This window comes from Carcharhinus amblyrhynchos, chromosome 16 (assembly GCF_965287045.1).
Source record: "Carcharhinus amblyrhynchos chromosome 16, sCarAmb.v2.hapA, whole genome shotgun sequence".
Lineage (NCBI taxonomy): Eukaryota > Metazoa > Chordata > Chondrichthyes > Carcharhiniformes > Carcharhinidae > Carcharhinus > Carcharhinus amblyrhynchos.
The window spans coordinates 50,861,408-50,877,872 of record NC_137339.1 but is presented as its reverse complement, the minus strand read 5'-3'; the positions used below and the strand labels follow the sequence as shown (position 1 = coordinate 50,877,872).

Below are 16,465 nucleotides of genomic sequence, written 5' to 3'. Positions count from 1 at the left end.
CTCCAGGCACCCACCACTCTGAGAAACTTCCCCCGCACATCTCCCTTTAACTAAGAGCAAGAATTCCCCATTGTTGTCGAGCTGTGTCCCGTGAGGCTCTGAATTTGGGCTGCCCTCACGATGCACATGACCCTTCCAACCCCGCACACCCCATCACCTCTATCGTGCTCTTTCCTGTCTCATACTAACCGCTTATCTCTTCTTGTTGCTACTCTAACTCATGCTCTGTGGATACGGCCGGTTGGTGTGACGCTATTGCTTTGGTCTCTACTGTAACCGACAGTCTGTCCTTACCTCCTCCTCAGAAGGGGAGGAATCTGGTCTCGATCTGCCTTTGACAGTAAGTAATGATTAACGCATGTCATTTTCAAGCCTTCTGTTCCAGTGGGCAGTAACGGAATATCTATTTTCCTCAAGCATCATCTGCACGTCAAAAATGTCTTTGTAATCTTGTGGATAGTTGCTGCTATATGTGGTCTTCTACTCCCACATCCTTTGTTAAACTCCAACCGGCCTTGGAGCTGGTCTGTTTGTTGTCATCCAGTTACTAACAATGTGATTTCTACGGCATTATCTCTTTCTGCTTTTCGGTTATGATGGAGTTTCTGACTCTCAGGGATTTTAGGTAGCTTTTTAAACTCTAACTTCTGCCACCACACAGCGCTCTCATTTAATCCTATTTCCCAAGCAGTCTGTCTGCATTTCCTTTCCCTTTCAGGGTTTTCATCCCTAGAACCCAGGATGTTCACCATGATTGCTGATGCTCCACCTATAAAATGTTAACAAAACATTACTGGTGTTATTAAAAGAAAAGAAAATTATTTATTAGTCACAATAGGATTACATTAACACTGCAATGAAACTACTGTGAAAGTCCACTAGTCGCCACACTCCAGTACCTGTTCGGGTACGCTGAGGGAGAATTTAGCATGACCACTGCACCTAACCTGCATGTCTTTCAGACTGTGGGAGGAAACTGGAGCAGCTGGATGAAACCCATGCAGATATGGGGAGAACATGCAGACTTGCAGACAGTGACCCAAGCCAGGAATCAAACCTGAAGCCCTGGCACTGTGGCAGCAGTGCTAACCACTGCGCCACTTTGCTGTTACAAAAGAATAGGTGGAAATGACAACAACCTGTACGTATTTTAAAGCCTTTGATGTAATAAAATGTCCCATAGAAGGAAAAACCAGTTCAAAACTCAATAAAAATCAATAATCTGTAACACTGGATTTCCAGTTTAAAATATTACAAGACCAATTTGGACAAATTTTACTGGAATCTTTCATTTCCAAGTTGTACTGCGTTTTCATTTTAGGGGCCAGTCGCATAAAAGACAGTTGATCAACAGCTTGGTTAAACTAATAAGTTTAAAGGAGTATCTTAAATAAGGAGTAGTGGTTTCAGAGAGGAAATTCCAGAACTTAGGACCTGGGTAGCTGAAGGCACAGCTGCCAATGGTGAAGCAATCAAAATCAGGGACACACAAAATGCCAGAATTGGAAGCGGTTACAGAGCTGGGTAGGGGAGAGCCGTGCAGGGATTTAAAACATGAGAATTTTAAATGTATGGCAGTGCTGGTCTATGAGCATTGGGGTGATGAGCAAGTGTGACTTGGTATGTTAGTATTTGCTGTAAGACTGGTTGATTTGAACCTGATTGCAGACTAACCCAGTGGCCATGCTGTGATCTGGACATGTGCCATTGATCAGTTATGTGCTCTCAAAGTGCCATGGGGAAACTATAAAAAGGGGACGAAAGAAGCAAAAGGACACAAATGAAAAGATGGCATAGTTTTCCTTTGAACACAGAAGGTTAAAGGGAGAATTCATGAAACTTTTCAAAATTGTTGAGAGTTTTGATAAAACAGCTGTGAAGAAACTGTTTAGAAATCTCACAACACCAGGTTAAAGCCCAACAGGTTTATTTGGTAGCAGAAGCCACTAGCTTTTGGAGCACTGCTCCTTCGTCAGGTATGTGGGAGTTCTGTTCTCAAACAGGGCATATAAAGACACACTCAATTTACAAAATAATGGTCGGCATGTGAGTCTTTACAGGTAATCAAGTCTTAAAGGTACAGACAACGTGCGTGGAGAGAGTGTTAAGCACAGGTTAAAGAGATGTGTGTTGTCTTCAGCCAGACAGTTAGAGATTTTGCAAGCCCAGGCAAGTTTGTAGGGGTTATGCATACTGTGACATGAACCCAAGATTCTGGTTGAGGCCGTCCTTATGTGTGGAACTTGGCTATCGGTCTCTGCTCAGCAACTGTGAGTCGTGAAGGCCGCCTTGGAGAATGCTTACCCAAAGATCAGAGGCCGAGTGCCCAAGTCACTGAGCAGAAACTGATAGCTAAGTTTTGCACACAGAGGACGGCCTCAACCGGGATCTTGGTTCATGTCACACTACCTGTAACCCCCATAACTTGCCTGGGCTTGCAAAATCTCATCCTGTCTGGTGACAATACACATCTCTTTAACCTGTGCTTAATGCTCTCTCCACTCACATTGCCTGTACCTTTTAAGTCAGGGAGATGGATACTGCTGCCTGCAATAATGACCCTGTTTGTGAACAGAACTTCCACTTGCATGACGAAGGAGCAGCGCTCCGAAAGCTAGTGGCTTTTGCTACCAAATAAACCTGCTGGACTTTAAACTGGTGTTCTAAGATTTCTTACTGTGTTTACCCCAATCCAATGCCGGCATCTCCATGTCAAGAAACGGTTTACACAGAGTCATCAGGGTGATGAGCATTTTAATATACAGTGCATTACTGTGATCTGGAAAGGGTCTGCAAGCAGATTCGGTACTAATTTTCAAATTCAAATTGCATTGTTAAAAAGGAAAAAATTGCATCTATATGGGGAAAGGGCAGAGCAAAGGAATTGTTTGGATTTTTAAAAAATATTTATTCTCTTGTGGGATGTGGAGTTGCAATTCAGACCAGCATTTATTGAACATACCTAACTGCTCTTAAATCAGTGGCAAGCTGTCGTCTTGTACAGCTGCAACTTTGCACTTTCGAAGAACTGCCACAGGCACTAAATGGCTGCCTCGGGTATTGTGTAACCAGTGTAACAGCACAATACAAACAGATGTAATTCTCACCGGGCTTTGCTGTTGGTCAATTGGCATGTCGGCAAGGCCTAACCCCTGCTGCCTGCCTAAATACAGACCTGTGTCAACACCAACCTAAATTACTTTTATATTTTTCACTTGTCTTTAACAGCCCATTTGTTGCTAGTGGGAGTGACTAAGCATGAAAATACTAGTCAGAAATATGATGCTCTGCTTCGCATTCTTGACTTTTACCCCAGTGAGGCGTGGCTAAGCCATAGATCCGGCCTCATTCAAGACAAAGTAGTAAAATGGGAAATGCAGGAGAGAGGCCCCCGAGCTGGAGGTCACTTATTGGTATTCGCAGGTTATGATGACAATTTCAATTTGTATAGCGCCTTTAACTTTAAAATGTCCCAAGACGTAACAGGAGCATTATAAAACTGAACATGACACCAAGCCACTAAAGAATATTGGGTTAGATGGTCATAACAGTGGGTTTTAAGGAGTGTGTAGGAAGAAAATGGGGTAGGTGGAAAATGTAAAGGGGCGGCGGTATTCTAGAACTTGGGGGCCAGGCAGCTGAAGGCAGGGCAGCCGATGGTGGAATAACTGTGCCGCTGTGCTGCCCCAAATCTAAGCCACTTAAGAGCTGAGGCACCAACAATGATTCCTATGGCATACCTCACATCGCATCATGCCAACCAGGCAATGATGCCTGGTTCAGTTTCCTGTTAGCTAGTCACATTGGGGTGAACATAAGGTCTTTCACTCCAGGTATGATTCACTTGACCCTCTAGGAAGCTTTTATCAAAATAAACTTTTTATTTAAGAACAAGAACACCATTAGAATATAACAAAAATAATTAGCATAACTTTTACCAAGTAAAATTCCTTAAGTGTTAATGTTCCAATTTGAACCAATATCCCCATAGATATGCATCCTTCTTCAGAATTAGTTAGCACAAAAAACAAGTATGCTCAAGTGATGCCAGATTTCCAGCAGATTTCAGAGAATGATATTTTCTTAAAACAGCAGAACGTCATAGAAGTAATCTTAGTCTCTGGCTCTCAGTCTCCATACTTCAGAAAGGGGGAAAAGAGGCACTGCTCTCTCAGAACTCAGAAGGAATATCTAAACAGCAACTAAGTTTGAATTCCCTGTGTAAGTCTTGCTCCACCAAGCCATGTGACTATCTCTCAATCGACCTAACCAAGTCCTACTCTGCAAAACCCCAGGAGAAATCTCTTTAAAAAAACAGTAGTTCAAGTTTGTTTATTAGTGTTGGAAGTAGGCTTACATTAACGGTGTAGTCAAGTTACGTAAAAATCCTAGTTGCCACGTTCCAACACTTGTTCGGGTACAGGAGGGAGAATTTATCATGGCCAATGCACCTAACCAGCACATTGTTTGGACTGTGGGAGGAAACCAGAGTGCCCGGAGGAAATGTTCACAAGCACAGGGAGAACATGCAAACGCTGCACAGACTTGAGCTGGGAATCAAACCCAGGTCCTTGGTGCTGTCAGGCAGCAATGCTAACTACTGTGCCACTATGCTGCCCACAAATCCAGATTAAAACAAACATTCTAGCATTCGGGAGGTATTATGTTGCTGTAGTAGCAATGCAGGATACTGGTTACAGACCGACCAGCACTGATACAAAAAAAGCTGCTAAAAACTGATCCTGCAAAAGGAACATGAAAAACAGGTTTCTTAAAGACACGGTATTGTTACAAGAGAAAAAGGATCAAGTACCAAGTATACAACAAAGTTTAAAATGTAAGTCCCTAGGTGGTGTGCTAACTCTAGATCAGGCAATAAGGGGACCTCAGAGGCTGGAGGAACTTTGATCCTTCCCCTTACCCAGTAAGTGCTGCTGTGTGGATGAAAGCCTGCAAGATAAATGAAATAAAAACTGCACTATGACGCTGGAGGGAGAGTGTGGAAAGGGGAAAGGAATGTGGCGGTGACGGGGCAGTGCAGTCAGGGAGATGGATACTGCTGCCTGCAACAATGACCAGGAATTCCCAAAAAAATCTTAGTTATTGCCTTGTGCCTCAAGGAACTTAGAGAGAATTTAGTTGCTGTAATTCACACATTGAGGAATAAGGTTCTGCTGAGGAAATTTTAGGAGGGGAGGAAGACGTATCCTTTTTTAACCACCACATCCCTCCCACAGTCATAAGTCTGAGACTCTGCGCACCACTCTGCAAGGCTGTGCCTGGTTTGCATATCTTCCTGATCCAGGCGTGTCCCTCCTGTGTCAGTCATGCACAACGTGGTGTGCAGGGCATGATCAGTCCCACTTGCATTTCAATCCTGGGGGTTGGTGGCTTGATACTGGGCTGCAGGAATAGGTGGAAATGTGAAGTTGCAGTCAGGTCAGCAATGATCTTATTGAATAGCAGAGCAGGTTCAAGGGCCTGAGTGATCTGCTCCTAATTTGTATGTTGGCAGGCTAGAATGCCTCTCGAGCTTGTGGCCATTCTGTGAATAAATTTGACATGGGGGTATGTTGAAACATCGTACCAATATTTCACTGTCTGTGGCTCCAAACCTCAGTGCACACCTTGCAGTATGCCTGGAGCATTGCAAGACGTTCGAGGGCAATCGCCTATCACTTTTTTTTCTTGCATGAACGTCTGAGGACTGATCTGAATCCACACTGCGACATTTCTCCACAGGCCATCCCTCATGCAACAATAATGTTCCAGCCTCATCCTCCTACTGAGTTCTCAGCATGAGAGAAATGTTTAGACGCAGTGATCTGTCACTCTGTCATGGATGTGCCCTTTGACTCCCATCACCTTTGTTTGCACAGAGAGCGCTTCAACAGCACCATCACCTGATCATAGACAAGCACTCATGACCCAGCCTTCGTCTGGAGCTGCCCAGATTTACGTCCAGCATTGCCTTGGCATCTATGAACCAGAAAATGTTAGCACTGCATTTAGGCTTTGCTATGTGTGCTCTTTAATATCAACACTGTAGCTTCACTCTGATCCCATTTGAGGCCTCCATGTTTTTATTTTAGCAGTTTCCAATATGTGCAAGGAAACCTGGCTCACTGGCATTGTGATGATCATTTAACCATGTTGATTGCCCAACAAGCTGGCTCATGGATTAAATCAAGCCACTTTAGCCAAACTTTCAGGGGCAGAGTGGCATCCACCCCTTCAATTGTCTGTGATCAGGAGCATAGACACCTTGTTTCGCTACCGTCTAGTAGACACTTCAGAAATCACCACATGCTAGCTAGGTTCATAGCTCTGCATCATGGAGGTGGAGAAAGAGAATTCCTATAAGAATAATGTCTAGCTACAAATGTGGTCATGATGTCAGGCTATAGACTGCTAAGATCTCTGACTATTACTTGAAATGTGACCCACATTAAAACCAGTAGACATTAAATGGAGGCCATTGACAGATGCATCGAGTTGGATCAACTCCAATGTGAGTTGCTATTAAAACCAATCAGATCCACATAGAGCAGGGGAAGAAACCAAACAGCTAAATCTATACTTGCGTGTCAACATGATCTAATCCTCTGCCAGTCTAAGCGATACATTGCCTAACCACTGTGTTAACAAAGCAAGAGACTTCGCACATATCACTGCTGTGGGCAAAAAGGAGACTTGCTGAATTGAGATGGTGAAAGATACCATAGACCTGAGGCACACAGTGGAAGATAAGGGGTGGGGAGGATCTGTTATACTTGTATCACCTCAGAATTTTAAATCAGATAGAAGAATTATTCACTAGATGAGAATTTCAAATAAGCAAAATGTTTTTAGAAAAGTGCAAAGGATATGCAGTGAACAAACATGAATAGGATGGGAATAGAGGGATATGGCCCCCGGGAGGGTAGAGGGTTTTGGTCAGATGGGCAGCATGGTCGGTGCAGGGTTGGAGGGCCAAAGAGCCTGTTCCTGTGCTATAATTATCTTTGTTCTTATCTAACTGATCTATGCCCCTCATTATTTTATAGACTTCTACGATCACCCCTGCGCTTCCAGGGAAAAATGTCCCAGTCTGTCCAGTCCCTCCTTATAACTCAAACCATCAAGTCCCAGTAGCATCCTAGTCTTGAAGGATGTGAGGGGGTAGAAGAGAGAGAAAGAGAACAAGTGAGCGAGAGAGTGCACTACTGAGTCTGAGTCAATTGAATATTTCTGAACTAAGCTTGATAAATTTTAGTCAAGCAAGAATATAAAGAGCTAATGCAACCAAGACAGGGTTTTTGATTTGATTTATTATTGTCACATGTATTAGTAAACAGTGAAAAGTATTATTCCTTGCATGCTATACAGATAAACCATACTGTACATAGAGAAGGAAAGGAGAGGGTACAGAATGTGGTAGAACATAGAACCCTACAGTGCAGAAAGAGGCCCTTCGGCCCATTGAGTCTGCACCCAACACAATTCCACCCAGGCCCTATCCCCATATATTATACCCACTAATCCCTCTAACATATGCATCCCAGGGCACTAAGGGGCAATTTCTTAGCATAGCCAATCAACCTAACCTGCACATCTTTGGACTGAGACAAAACCAGAGTACCCGGAGGTGTTGCAGTCTTAGCTAATGTGTAGGGAGAGATCCAAATTAATGCGAGGTAGGTCCATTCAAAAGTCTGATGGGAGAAGCTGTTCTTAAGTTGGTTGGTACATGACCTCAGACTTTTGTATCTTTTTCCTGATGGAAGAAGATGGAAGGAAATACATCTGGGATGCGTGGAGTCCTTGATTATGCTGGCTGCTTTTGAGGCAGCGGGAAGTGTAGATGGAATCAATGGATGGGAGGCTGGGTTGCATGATGGACTGGTTTTGTTCAAGACTCTTTGTAGTTTTGTAATCTTGGACAGAGCAGAAACCATCAAAGCTGTGATACAACCAGAAAGGATGCTTTCTATAGTGCATCTGTAAAAATTGGTGAGCATCGTAGCAACATTCCAAATTTCCTTAGCCTTCTCAGAAAGTAGAGGCATTGGTGGGCTTTCTTAACTATGATGTTGGCATGGAGGGACCAGGACGTATTGGTGATCTGGACACCTAGAAACTTGAAGCTTTTGACCATTTTCATTTCATCCCCATTGATATAGATGGACATGTCCTCCACTACACTTCCTGCAGTTGATGGCTATCTCCTTCATTTTACTGACAGTGAGGATGCGATTATTGTCATCACACCATTTCGCCAGATTCTCTCTTTCTTTCCTGTACTCTGTCTTGTCACCCACTACAGTGTCATCAGCAAACTTGAAAATTGAGTTGGAGAGGAATTTGGCCACAGGGTCATAGGTGTGTAAGGAGTATTGTAAGGGGCTGAGGACACAGCCTTGTGGGGCACTGGTGTTGAGGATAATCGTGGAGAAGGAATTGTTGCCTATTCTTACTGACTACAATCTGTGGGTTAGGAAATCTAGGATCCAGTCACAGAGAGAGGAGCTGAGTCCTAGGCCGTAGAGTCAAGGTGTCAATCAGCCATCCAGTTGAATTGTGGGGCAGGCTCGAAGGACTAATTGTCCTCCTGCTCTTATGCGCTCAGCTCCAGGTAAAAGTTGTCACTAAGTTACAAAAGGAATGTGGGATTGCAATACAAGAAATTTCCTGCAGGTGGTGTGTCAGTCCAGACTGAGATATGGCAAGTGATGTAACTACAAAAGCCAAATGACTGCTGATGCTGGAAATCTGAAATACAAACAGAAGACACTGGAAACACTCGATTCAACAGCATCTGTGGAGAGAAATAGTGATATTGATTTTTAATTTCTGATGAAAGGTTCTTTGACCTGAAAGGTTAACTCTGCTTCTCTCTCCAGAGATGCTGAGTATGTCCAGCATTTTCCGTTATTATACAAGTGATGTTAAGGTTTGGTACCTGAGCCAAGACTGTGCCTAAATCTTGCTGTGTCCCCCACAGGAGATGTCCAATATCCTGGCACAGAAGCAACTGCGGTCCATAATATTAAATGTAAGTACAGGAAAAGGCCAAAAGCTCAAACATTTTGCATTCAATCATATTTAATAATGTTTTATATTCTCTGTCAATAGAAAAACATTCACTTCCGGGAAACCACCAGTCCCTCGAGCATGAGCACGTCCGAAGGAAAACGAGCAGCTTCATCTAGTGTGAAGCTTTGAGCACTTCCTCCTTTTTGTAAGGGGACATGACTTCCATGGTTAAAGAGCTGGCTGCTAATCCAGAAAATGGGAGTTCAAATCTCAGTTTGAAAACTTGAATTCAACTTTTGAATAAAAAGCTGGCATCTGTAAAGTGACCGTGAAGCTGGTTCATTGGTTTGCATATGCCCTTCAGTGAAAGAAGTCTGCCTTGTTTACCTGGTCTGGGCCTGTGTGGCTCCAGTCCCACATCAACCTGGTTAACTGCTGTGTGAAGTGGCCCAGCAAGCCACTCGAACCTTAGAAACCAGCCAAGGGCAATAAATGCCTGCCTTGCCATCCTGAGAATAAATACCATTAGAAAACGCATCTCCTGGAGTAATAACCAGCTTTACTCTGGTTCCTTACAGGAATAGATCTGTCTTTGCCCAAGGTACAGCAGCTCTGTCTAATCCTATAACAGTTCAGGCTTCTTTCTGAGCACACGCACATTCTTTTTCCAATGGATTTATCTTGAACATCTTCATCTCTATTCTGTAGCACATTATTCGTGGAAACCGTCCAATAAAAACTGAAATGGCCCATCAGCTGTATGTCCTTCAGGTTCTGACCTTTAACCTTCTAGAAGAGCGAATGATGACCAAGATGGACCCTCAGGATCAGGTCAGTGATAGATTTCATGGTATTGTTACAGTCTTGCTCCCTCTCATTTCCCTGTTTCAGTTTAATGGCACTTCCAACAGTGCAGCATTCCCTCAGTATTGCTCTGGAGTACCAACCGAGATTGTGTACTCAAATCCTGGAGTGAGGCTTGACTAAGGCTACTGTGCATAGAATCATAGAAACCCTGCAGTGCCGAAAAAGGACATCTGGCCCATCGAGTGTGCACTGACCACAATTCCACCCAGGCCCTACCGCCATGTCCCCACACACTTCACCTGCTAATCCCTCTAGCCTACGCATCTCGGGACACTAAGGGGCAATTTTAGCATGGCCAATCAATCTAACCCACACATCTTTGGACTGTGGGAGGAAACCAGAGGAAACCCACACAGACATGAGGAGAATGTGCAAACTCCACACAGACAGTGACTCAAGCTGGGAATCGAACCCAGGTCCCTGGAGTTTTGAAGCAATAATGCTAACCACTGGGTTACCGTGCCACCCATAATCAGCCAGGCAGAGCAAAGAAGTTTGACAAGTCAAATGGTCTTTTCTTGTTGCACACTGTTAGTCCTGTGATAGTGAGATAAACAGAGCTACAGCACACCACAACATGATGAAGAGGGTAGGTTATGTCGGATTGCACTGTCTCCTACCATCATCTCACTCCTTGACCAGGACTTAAAACAAAAAACTGTGGCACCCATCATTCCCTCTGTCGTTATCTCTGACAGTCTCCAGACTTTTAATCCCTTTTAGCTTCTCGTTTACTCTGAAGAGTTCAGTGAAATTTCGTTGAAAAAAGCCTTGCCTTTGCACCTTGGTTTCTTAATATAAACATATTGGTCAGAGAGCGGGGGGAACCAGTAGAGGGAATCATTCATGTTTACATACTTCAAGATCTGTTGACTTTGTTGTAATGTATCACCTTTGGCGCTCTGCAGGTGTGCGCGCGTGCATGTGTGCTTGTGTGTGTGCACGTACACGATCCCACCTTTTCTCATAACTAAAAGTCTCCACTATAGTGCAGTCATTACCTTGAGCTGATCCGATGCTGGCCTTTTGTGCTGAAGGATATTTACTGTTGAGAAAAGCATGGATGGTAGGGAACTTGGGGAAATAAATAGTGATGTCTTGAGGAGTGTACCTGTTACAGAGAAGGAGGTGCTGGAAGTCTTAAAGTGCATCAAGGTAGATAAATCCCCAGGATCTGATGCAGTATATCCCAGGATGTTGTGGGAGGCTAGAGATTAAATTGCGGGTCCCCCAGCCAAGGTATTTGAATCATTGATAGTCACAGGTGAGGGGACTGAAGATTGGAGAGCGGCAAATGTGCCTTTGTTTAAAATGAGCTGCAGAGAAAAGCCTGCAAACTACAAGCCAGTGGGCCTCACATCTGTGGTGGGTAAATTGTTGGAAGGTATTTTGAGAGACAGGATCTACAGGCTCTTGGAGATGCAAGAACTGATTTGGGACAGTCCACATGGCTTTGTGAGTGGAAAATCATGTCTCAAGTTTGTTTGAGTTTTCTGAAGGGGTAACCAAGAAGGTAAATGAGAGCAGTGCAGTTGATGTTTTCTACATGGACTTTAGCAAGGCCTTTGACAAGGTACCGCATGGCAGGTTGTTACATAAAGTTAAATCTCACAGGATCCAGGATGAGGTATCAAAATGGATACAAAATATTCTTGACAGAAGGCAGAGGATGGTTGTAGAGAGTTGTTTTTCAAACTGGAGGCCGTGACCAGCGGTGTGTCTCGGGGATCAGTGCTGGGCCTACTGTTTGTCATATAAAATAATATTGATTGGAATAGCTATAGCTCTAGCTCAAGCTCATTAGAGGGGTCAGTTTTTGTGCAAAGCGTGCAGGAAGGTTTTTTGACTCAGTATGTTGATAGGCCAACTAGAGGTGAGGCTATATTGGATTTGGTGCTGGGAAATGAGCCAGACCAGGTGCTAGACTTGGAAGTTGGTGTGCATTTTGGTGATAGTGACCACAATTCGGTTACGTTCACGTTAGTGATGGAAAGGGATAGGCATGAACCTCGGGTCAGTAGTTTCAGCTGAGGGAAGGGTAATTATGAGGCTATTAGGAGAGAATTAGGAAGCATAGGTTGGACTAGGAGACTACAGGGTCTCGGAACGTCCGAAATGTGGAGTTTTTTCAAGGAGCAGCTACTGCGAGTCCTTGATATGTATGTCCCTGTCAGGCAAGGAGGAATTGGTAGAGCTAGGGAACCGTGGTGCACTAAGAAAGTTGGTTCGCTGGTTAAAAAGAAAAAGGAGGCTTATGTCCGGATGAGACTTGAGGGCTCAGGTAGTGCACTAGAAAGCTTTAGATTGGCTAGGAGGGAGTTAAAGAGTGAGTTAAGAAGGGCTAAAAGAGGACATGAGAAGACTTTGGCTGATAGGATTAAGGAGAATCCTAAGGCGTTCTATAGATATGTTAAGAACAGAACGTTGGTTAGGGCAAGATTGGGGCCAGTTAGAGACAGCAGTGGGAATTTGTGTGTGGAGCCGGAAGAGATTGGAGAGGCATTGAACCACTATTTCTCTTCGGTGCTCACGCAGGGGGACATAAATGTAGCTGTGGAGAACACTGGGTTACAGGGTTGTAAACTGGACGGTATTGCAGTTGATAAGGAGGATGTGCTAGATATTCTTGAGGGTTTGAAAATAGATAAGTCCCCTGGGCTGGACGGGATTTACCCTAGGATTCTCTGGGAGGCAAGAGAGGCGATTGCAGAGCCTCTGGCTCTGATCTTCAGGTCGTCGTTGGTCACAGGTATAGTGCCAGAAGATTGGAGGATAGCGAATGTTGTCCCATTGTTTAAGAAGGGGAACAGAGACTTCCCCGGGAATTATAGACCGGTGAGTCTTTCTTCTGTTGTGGGTAAGGTTTTAGAAAAAATTATTAGGGATAGGATTTATAGTTATTTGGAGAGTAATGAATTGATTGGAGATAGTCAGCATGGTTTTGTGGAGGGTAGGTTGTGCCTTACTAACCTTATTGAGTTTTTTGAGAAAGTGACCAAAGAGGTGGATGGGGGTAAGGCAGTTGACATGGTATATATGGACTTTAGTAAGGCATTTGATAAGGTTCACCATGGAAGGCTTCTGCAGAAAATGCAGATGTATGGGATTGGGGGTGATTTAGGTAATTGGATCAGGAATTGGCTGGCGGATAGGAGACAGAGGGTGATGGTTGATGGTAAGTATTCGTCATGGAGTTCAGTTATGTGTGGTGTGCCTCAGGGATCTGTTTTGGGGCCACTGCTGTTTGTAATTTTTATAAATGATCTGGATGAGGGTATAGTTGGGTGGATTAGTAAATTTGCTGATGACACCAAAGTCGGAGGTGTGGTGGATAGTGAGGAAGGGTGTCTTAGTTTACAGGGGGACTTGGACAAGTTGCAGAGCTGGGCCGAGAGGTGGCGGATGGAGTTTAATGTGGAAAAGTGTGAGGTAATTCACTTTGGCAGGAATAACAGATGTGTCGAGTATAGGGCTAACGGTAGGACTCTGCATAGTGTGGATGAACAGAGGGATCTAGGTGTATGTGTACATAGATCCCTGAAAGTTGGGAATCAAGTAGATAGGGTTGTTAAGAAGGCATACAGTGTCTTCGCGTTTATTGGTAGGGGGATTGAATTTAGGAGCCGCAGCGTCATGTTGCAACTGTACAAGACTCTGGTGCGGCCGCACTTGGAGTATTGCGTGCAGTTCTGGTCCCCACATTATAGGAAGGATGTGGAGGCTTTGGAGAGGGCGCAGAGGAGGTTTACCAGGATGTTGCCTGGTATGGAGGGGAGATCCTATGAGGAGAGACTGAAGGATTTGAGGTTGTTTTCGTTAGAAAGAAGGCGGCTAAGAGGGGACCTTATTGAAACATATAAGATGATTAGAGGTTTAGATAGGGTGGACAGTGATGGCCTTTTTCCTCGGATGGAGAAAGCTAGCACGAGGGGGCATAACTTTAAATTAAGGGGTGGTAGTTATAGGACGGATGTCAGGGGTAGGTTCTTTACCCAGAGGGTGGTGAGGGATTGGAATGCCCTGCCTGCTGCAGTTGTAAATGCGCCTAGTTTGGGGGCGTTTAAGAGATCCGTGGATAGGTTTATGGATGGAAAGGGTTTGGTTTAGGTTAGAGGGTCATTGCTTTTTAACTGGTCGGCGCAACATCGTGGGCCGAAGGGCCTGTTCTGCGCTGTAATGTTCTATGTTCTATATTAATGATTTGGATGAGAATATAGGGGGCATGGTTAGTAAGTTTGCAAATGACACCAAGATTGATGGCATAGTGGACAGTGAAGAAAGTTATCTCCAATTGCAATGGGATCTTGATCAATTGGGCCAGTGGGCTGACAAATGGCAGATGGAGTTTAATTTCGACAAATGCAAGGAGTTGCATTTGGTAGATTGAACCAGGGCAGGACTTACTCAGTTAATGGTAGGGCTTTGAAGAGTGTTATAGAACAAAGAGATCTAGAGGATACGTGTTCATAGCTCCTTGAAAGTGGAGTCACAGGTGGACAGAGTGGTGAAGAAGGCATTCGGCATGCTTGGTTTCATCAGTCGGAGTATTGAATACAGGAGTTGGGACGTCTTGTTGAAGTTGTACAAGACATTATTCCAAGTGTGGTCTGACCAATGTGTGCAATTCTGGTCACCCTATTATGAAAAGGATATTATTAGACTAGAAGGAGTGCAGAAAAGATTTACTAGGATGCTCCCGGGACTTGATAGATTGAGTTACAAGGAGAGGCTGAATAGACTGGGACTTCTTTCTTTGGAGCGTAGGAGGCTGAGGGGTGACCTTAGAGGCATAGACAAGGTAGAAAGTCAATATCTTTTCCCAAGGGTATAAAACTAAAAGGCATAGGTTTAAAGTGAGAGGGGAGAGATACATGTGTCCAGAGGGGCAATTTTTTCAGAAGTTGGTGAGTGTCTGGAACAAGGTGCTAGAGGTGGTAGTGGAGGCAAGTACAATTGCAGCTTTTCAAAAGCATTTGAACAGTTATATGGGTGTGATGGGTATAGAGGGATATGGGCCAAATGCAGGCAATTGGGATTAGCTTAGGGGATTTAAACAAAAAAGAGCGGCATGGGCCAAAGGGCCTGTTTCTATGCTGTTCACCTCTATGACTAAGTGTTAATAGTTGGGGAATTTATTCTTCTTGTGATTTTCAAACTTAATCTTTCTTAACTGTTTGTCTTAGGCTCAAAGGGATATCATATTTGAACTGCGAAGAGTTGCCTTTGATGCTGAATCTGACCCAAACAGCAGCAGCAATCTGGAGAAGCGGAAAGCCATGTACACGAGGGATTATAAGATGCTGGGGTTTGTGGTATGTCGAGTATTTCTATTTTCTGATCTACAGCAGTTTATTCTTTACAAGAGCAATCAGCAATTCTTGAATTTACAGCGAGGAGTGTAGGTCATTACACGATCTCAAGTTCACTAACCCCAAACACACAAATGACATTATGCTCCAGTCCCATGCAGACACCAGGCTTGTGTGCACAGAGCCCCACACGCTCTATCATGCCTGAGACGACTACCATTTAAAAATGGCAGGCATTAGATTTGCGGGAGGTCTGTCAGAGTAGGCTTGCCAAATTTGCATTCCAAATCCAGGATGCCAGCTATTAGCTTCTTTTCGTGATGGTGGAAGCATGATGATTCTGCTAAATATCCTCCTTCCTGCTGACTCTCACCCCAGTATTACATGTGACATTCATCTTGTTTGCGAGCTCTCTGTACAGTTCCTACTGCTAAAATTTACATTTTTATCTGCTGATTCTGCACAAACGAAATTGCACAGCTCACTCAGGCAGGGATAAAACCATTTCGGGTACCAAGTTGCATTGCCGGGAACAGATTTCTACATTTCTCGCCCTCCAATTTTCTCTTCTCCTGAAGTTTCAGTCCCATGGTTGGTTTAGGATTTACTGGTTTAGATCCTAGACAGAACTGCCTGTCAGTGCTCATTTATCATGGGAACAGTGCAATTGATACAACTTGACCATACAAGCACTTTCCACCATTAGGGTTAAGATTGCCGGGGTGATGGCTGCATCTCAAGAGCAACAAATCTCCTCCCCACCATTGCAAGTGGTGGAGGTATGGTTGTGACATCCCAGCTGACCCAATTCAATACTGCAGGTCAAAAAAGTGGCCCATTTAGCAACAGATACATTTCAATTTAATTTGAACATCTATGTGCAGAAATAATAGTACTTTGGGAAAGAGCGACTGAAAGCAAACACTTCCATCGAGTGTTTGCTAGCTCTCTGTAGAGCAGTCCAGTCAGCCTGCTCTATCCCTGTAGCCCTGAGGTTTTCATTTGTGTGCCCATCCTTTCTGGCCTGTGTGGCTCAAAGCTACACCAACAGTTGCAAATTGACCTGCTTTGGGATTAAGGAAATCAGCAAACTGCTGTAAAAATCCTGGATTAGGATTACTCCCTCACATGAGCTCGAATTTGCACAGTGCGGACAGACTGCTTGCTTTCAGTCACTCTTTCCCAAAGTACTATAACCTTTGCACATACATTTTTAATTTAATTTTAACATCTATCTGTTGCTAGATGCACTTTTTGTGACTGACCCACTTGTC

General features: G+C 44.1%; 1 protein-coding gene across 4 annotated transcripts in view; it reads left to right on the top strand.

Annotated features, from left to right (window-relative positions):
- Nucleotides 1–16,465, top strand: part of LOC145354005 (engulfment and cell motility protein 2) — a 174,212-nt gene that overhangs the window by 93,840 nt on the left and 63,907 nt on the right. For 2 of the 4 annotated variants that reach the window (XM_080205076.1, XM_080205075.1), the window contains 4 exons: nt 284–340; nt 8,984–9,034; nt 9,724–9,846; nt 15,066–15,194. In XM_080205076.1, the coding sequence (XP_080061202.1) occupies nt 284–340; nt 8,984–9,034; nt 9,724–9,846; nt 15,066–15,194 (360 nt within the window). The remainder of the gene's footprint in view (nt 1–283; nt 341–8,983; nt 9,035–9,723; nt 9,847–15,065; nt 15,195–16,465) is intronic. The other 2 variants (XM_080205078.1, XM_080205077.1) reach the window with 1 other exon arrangement.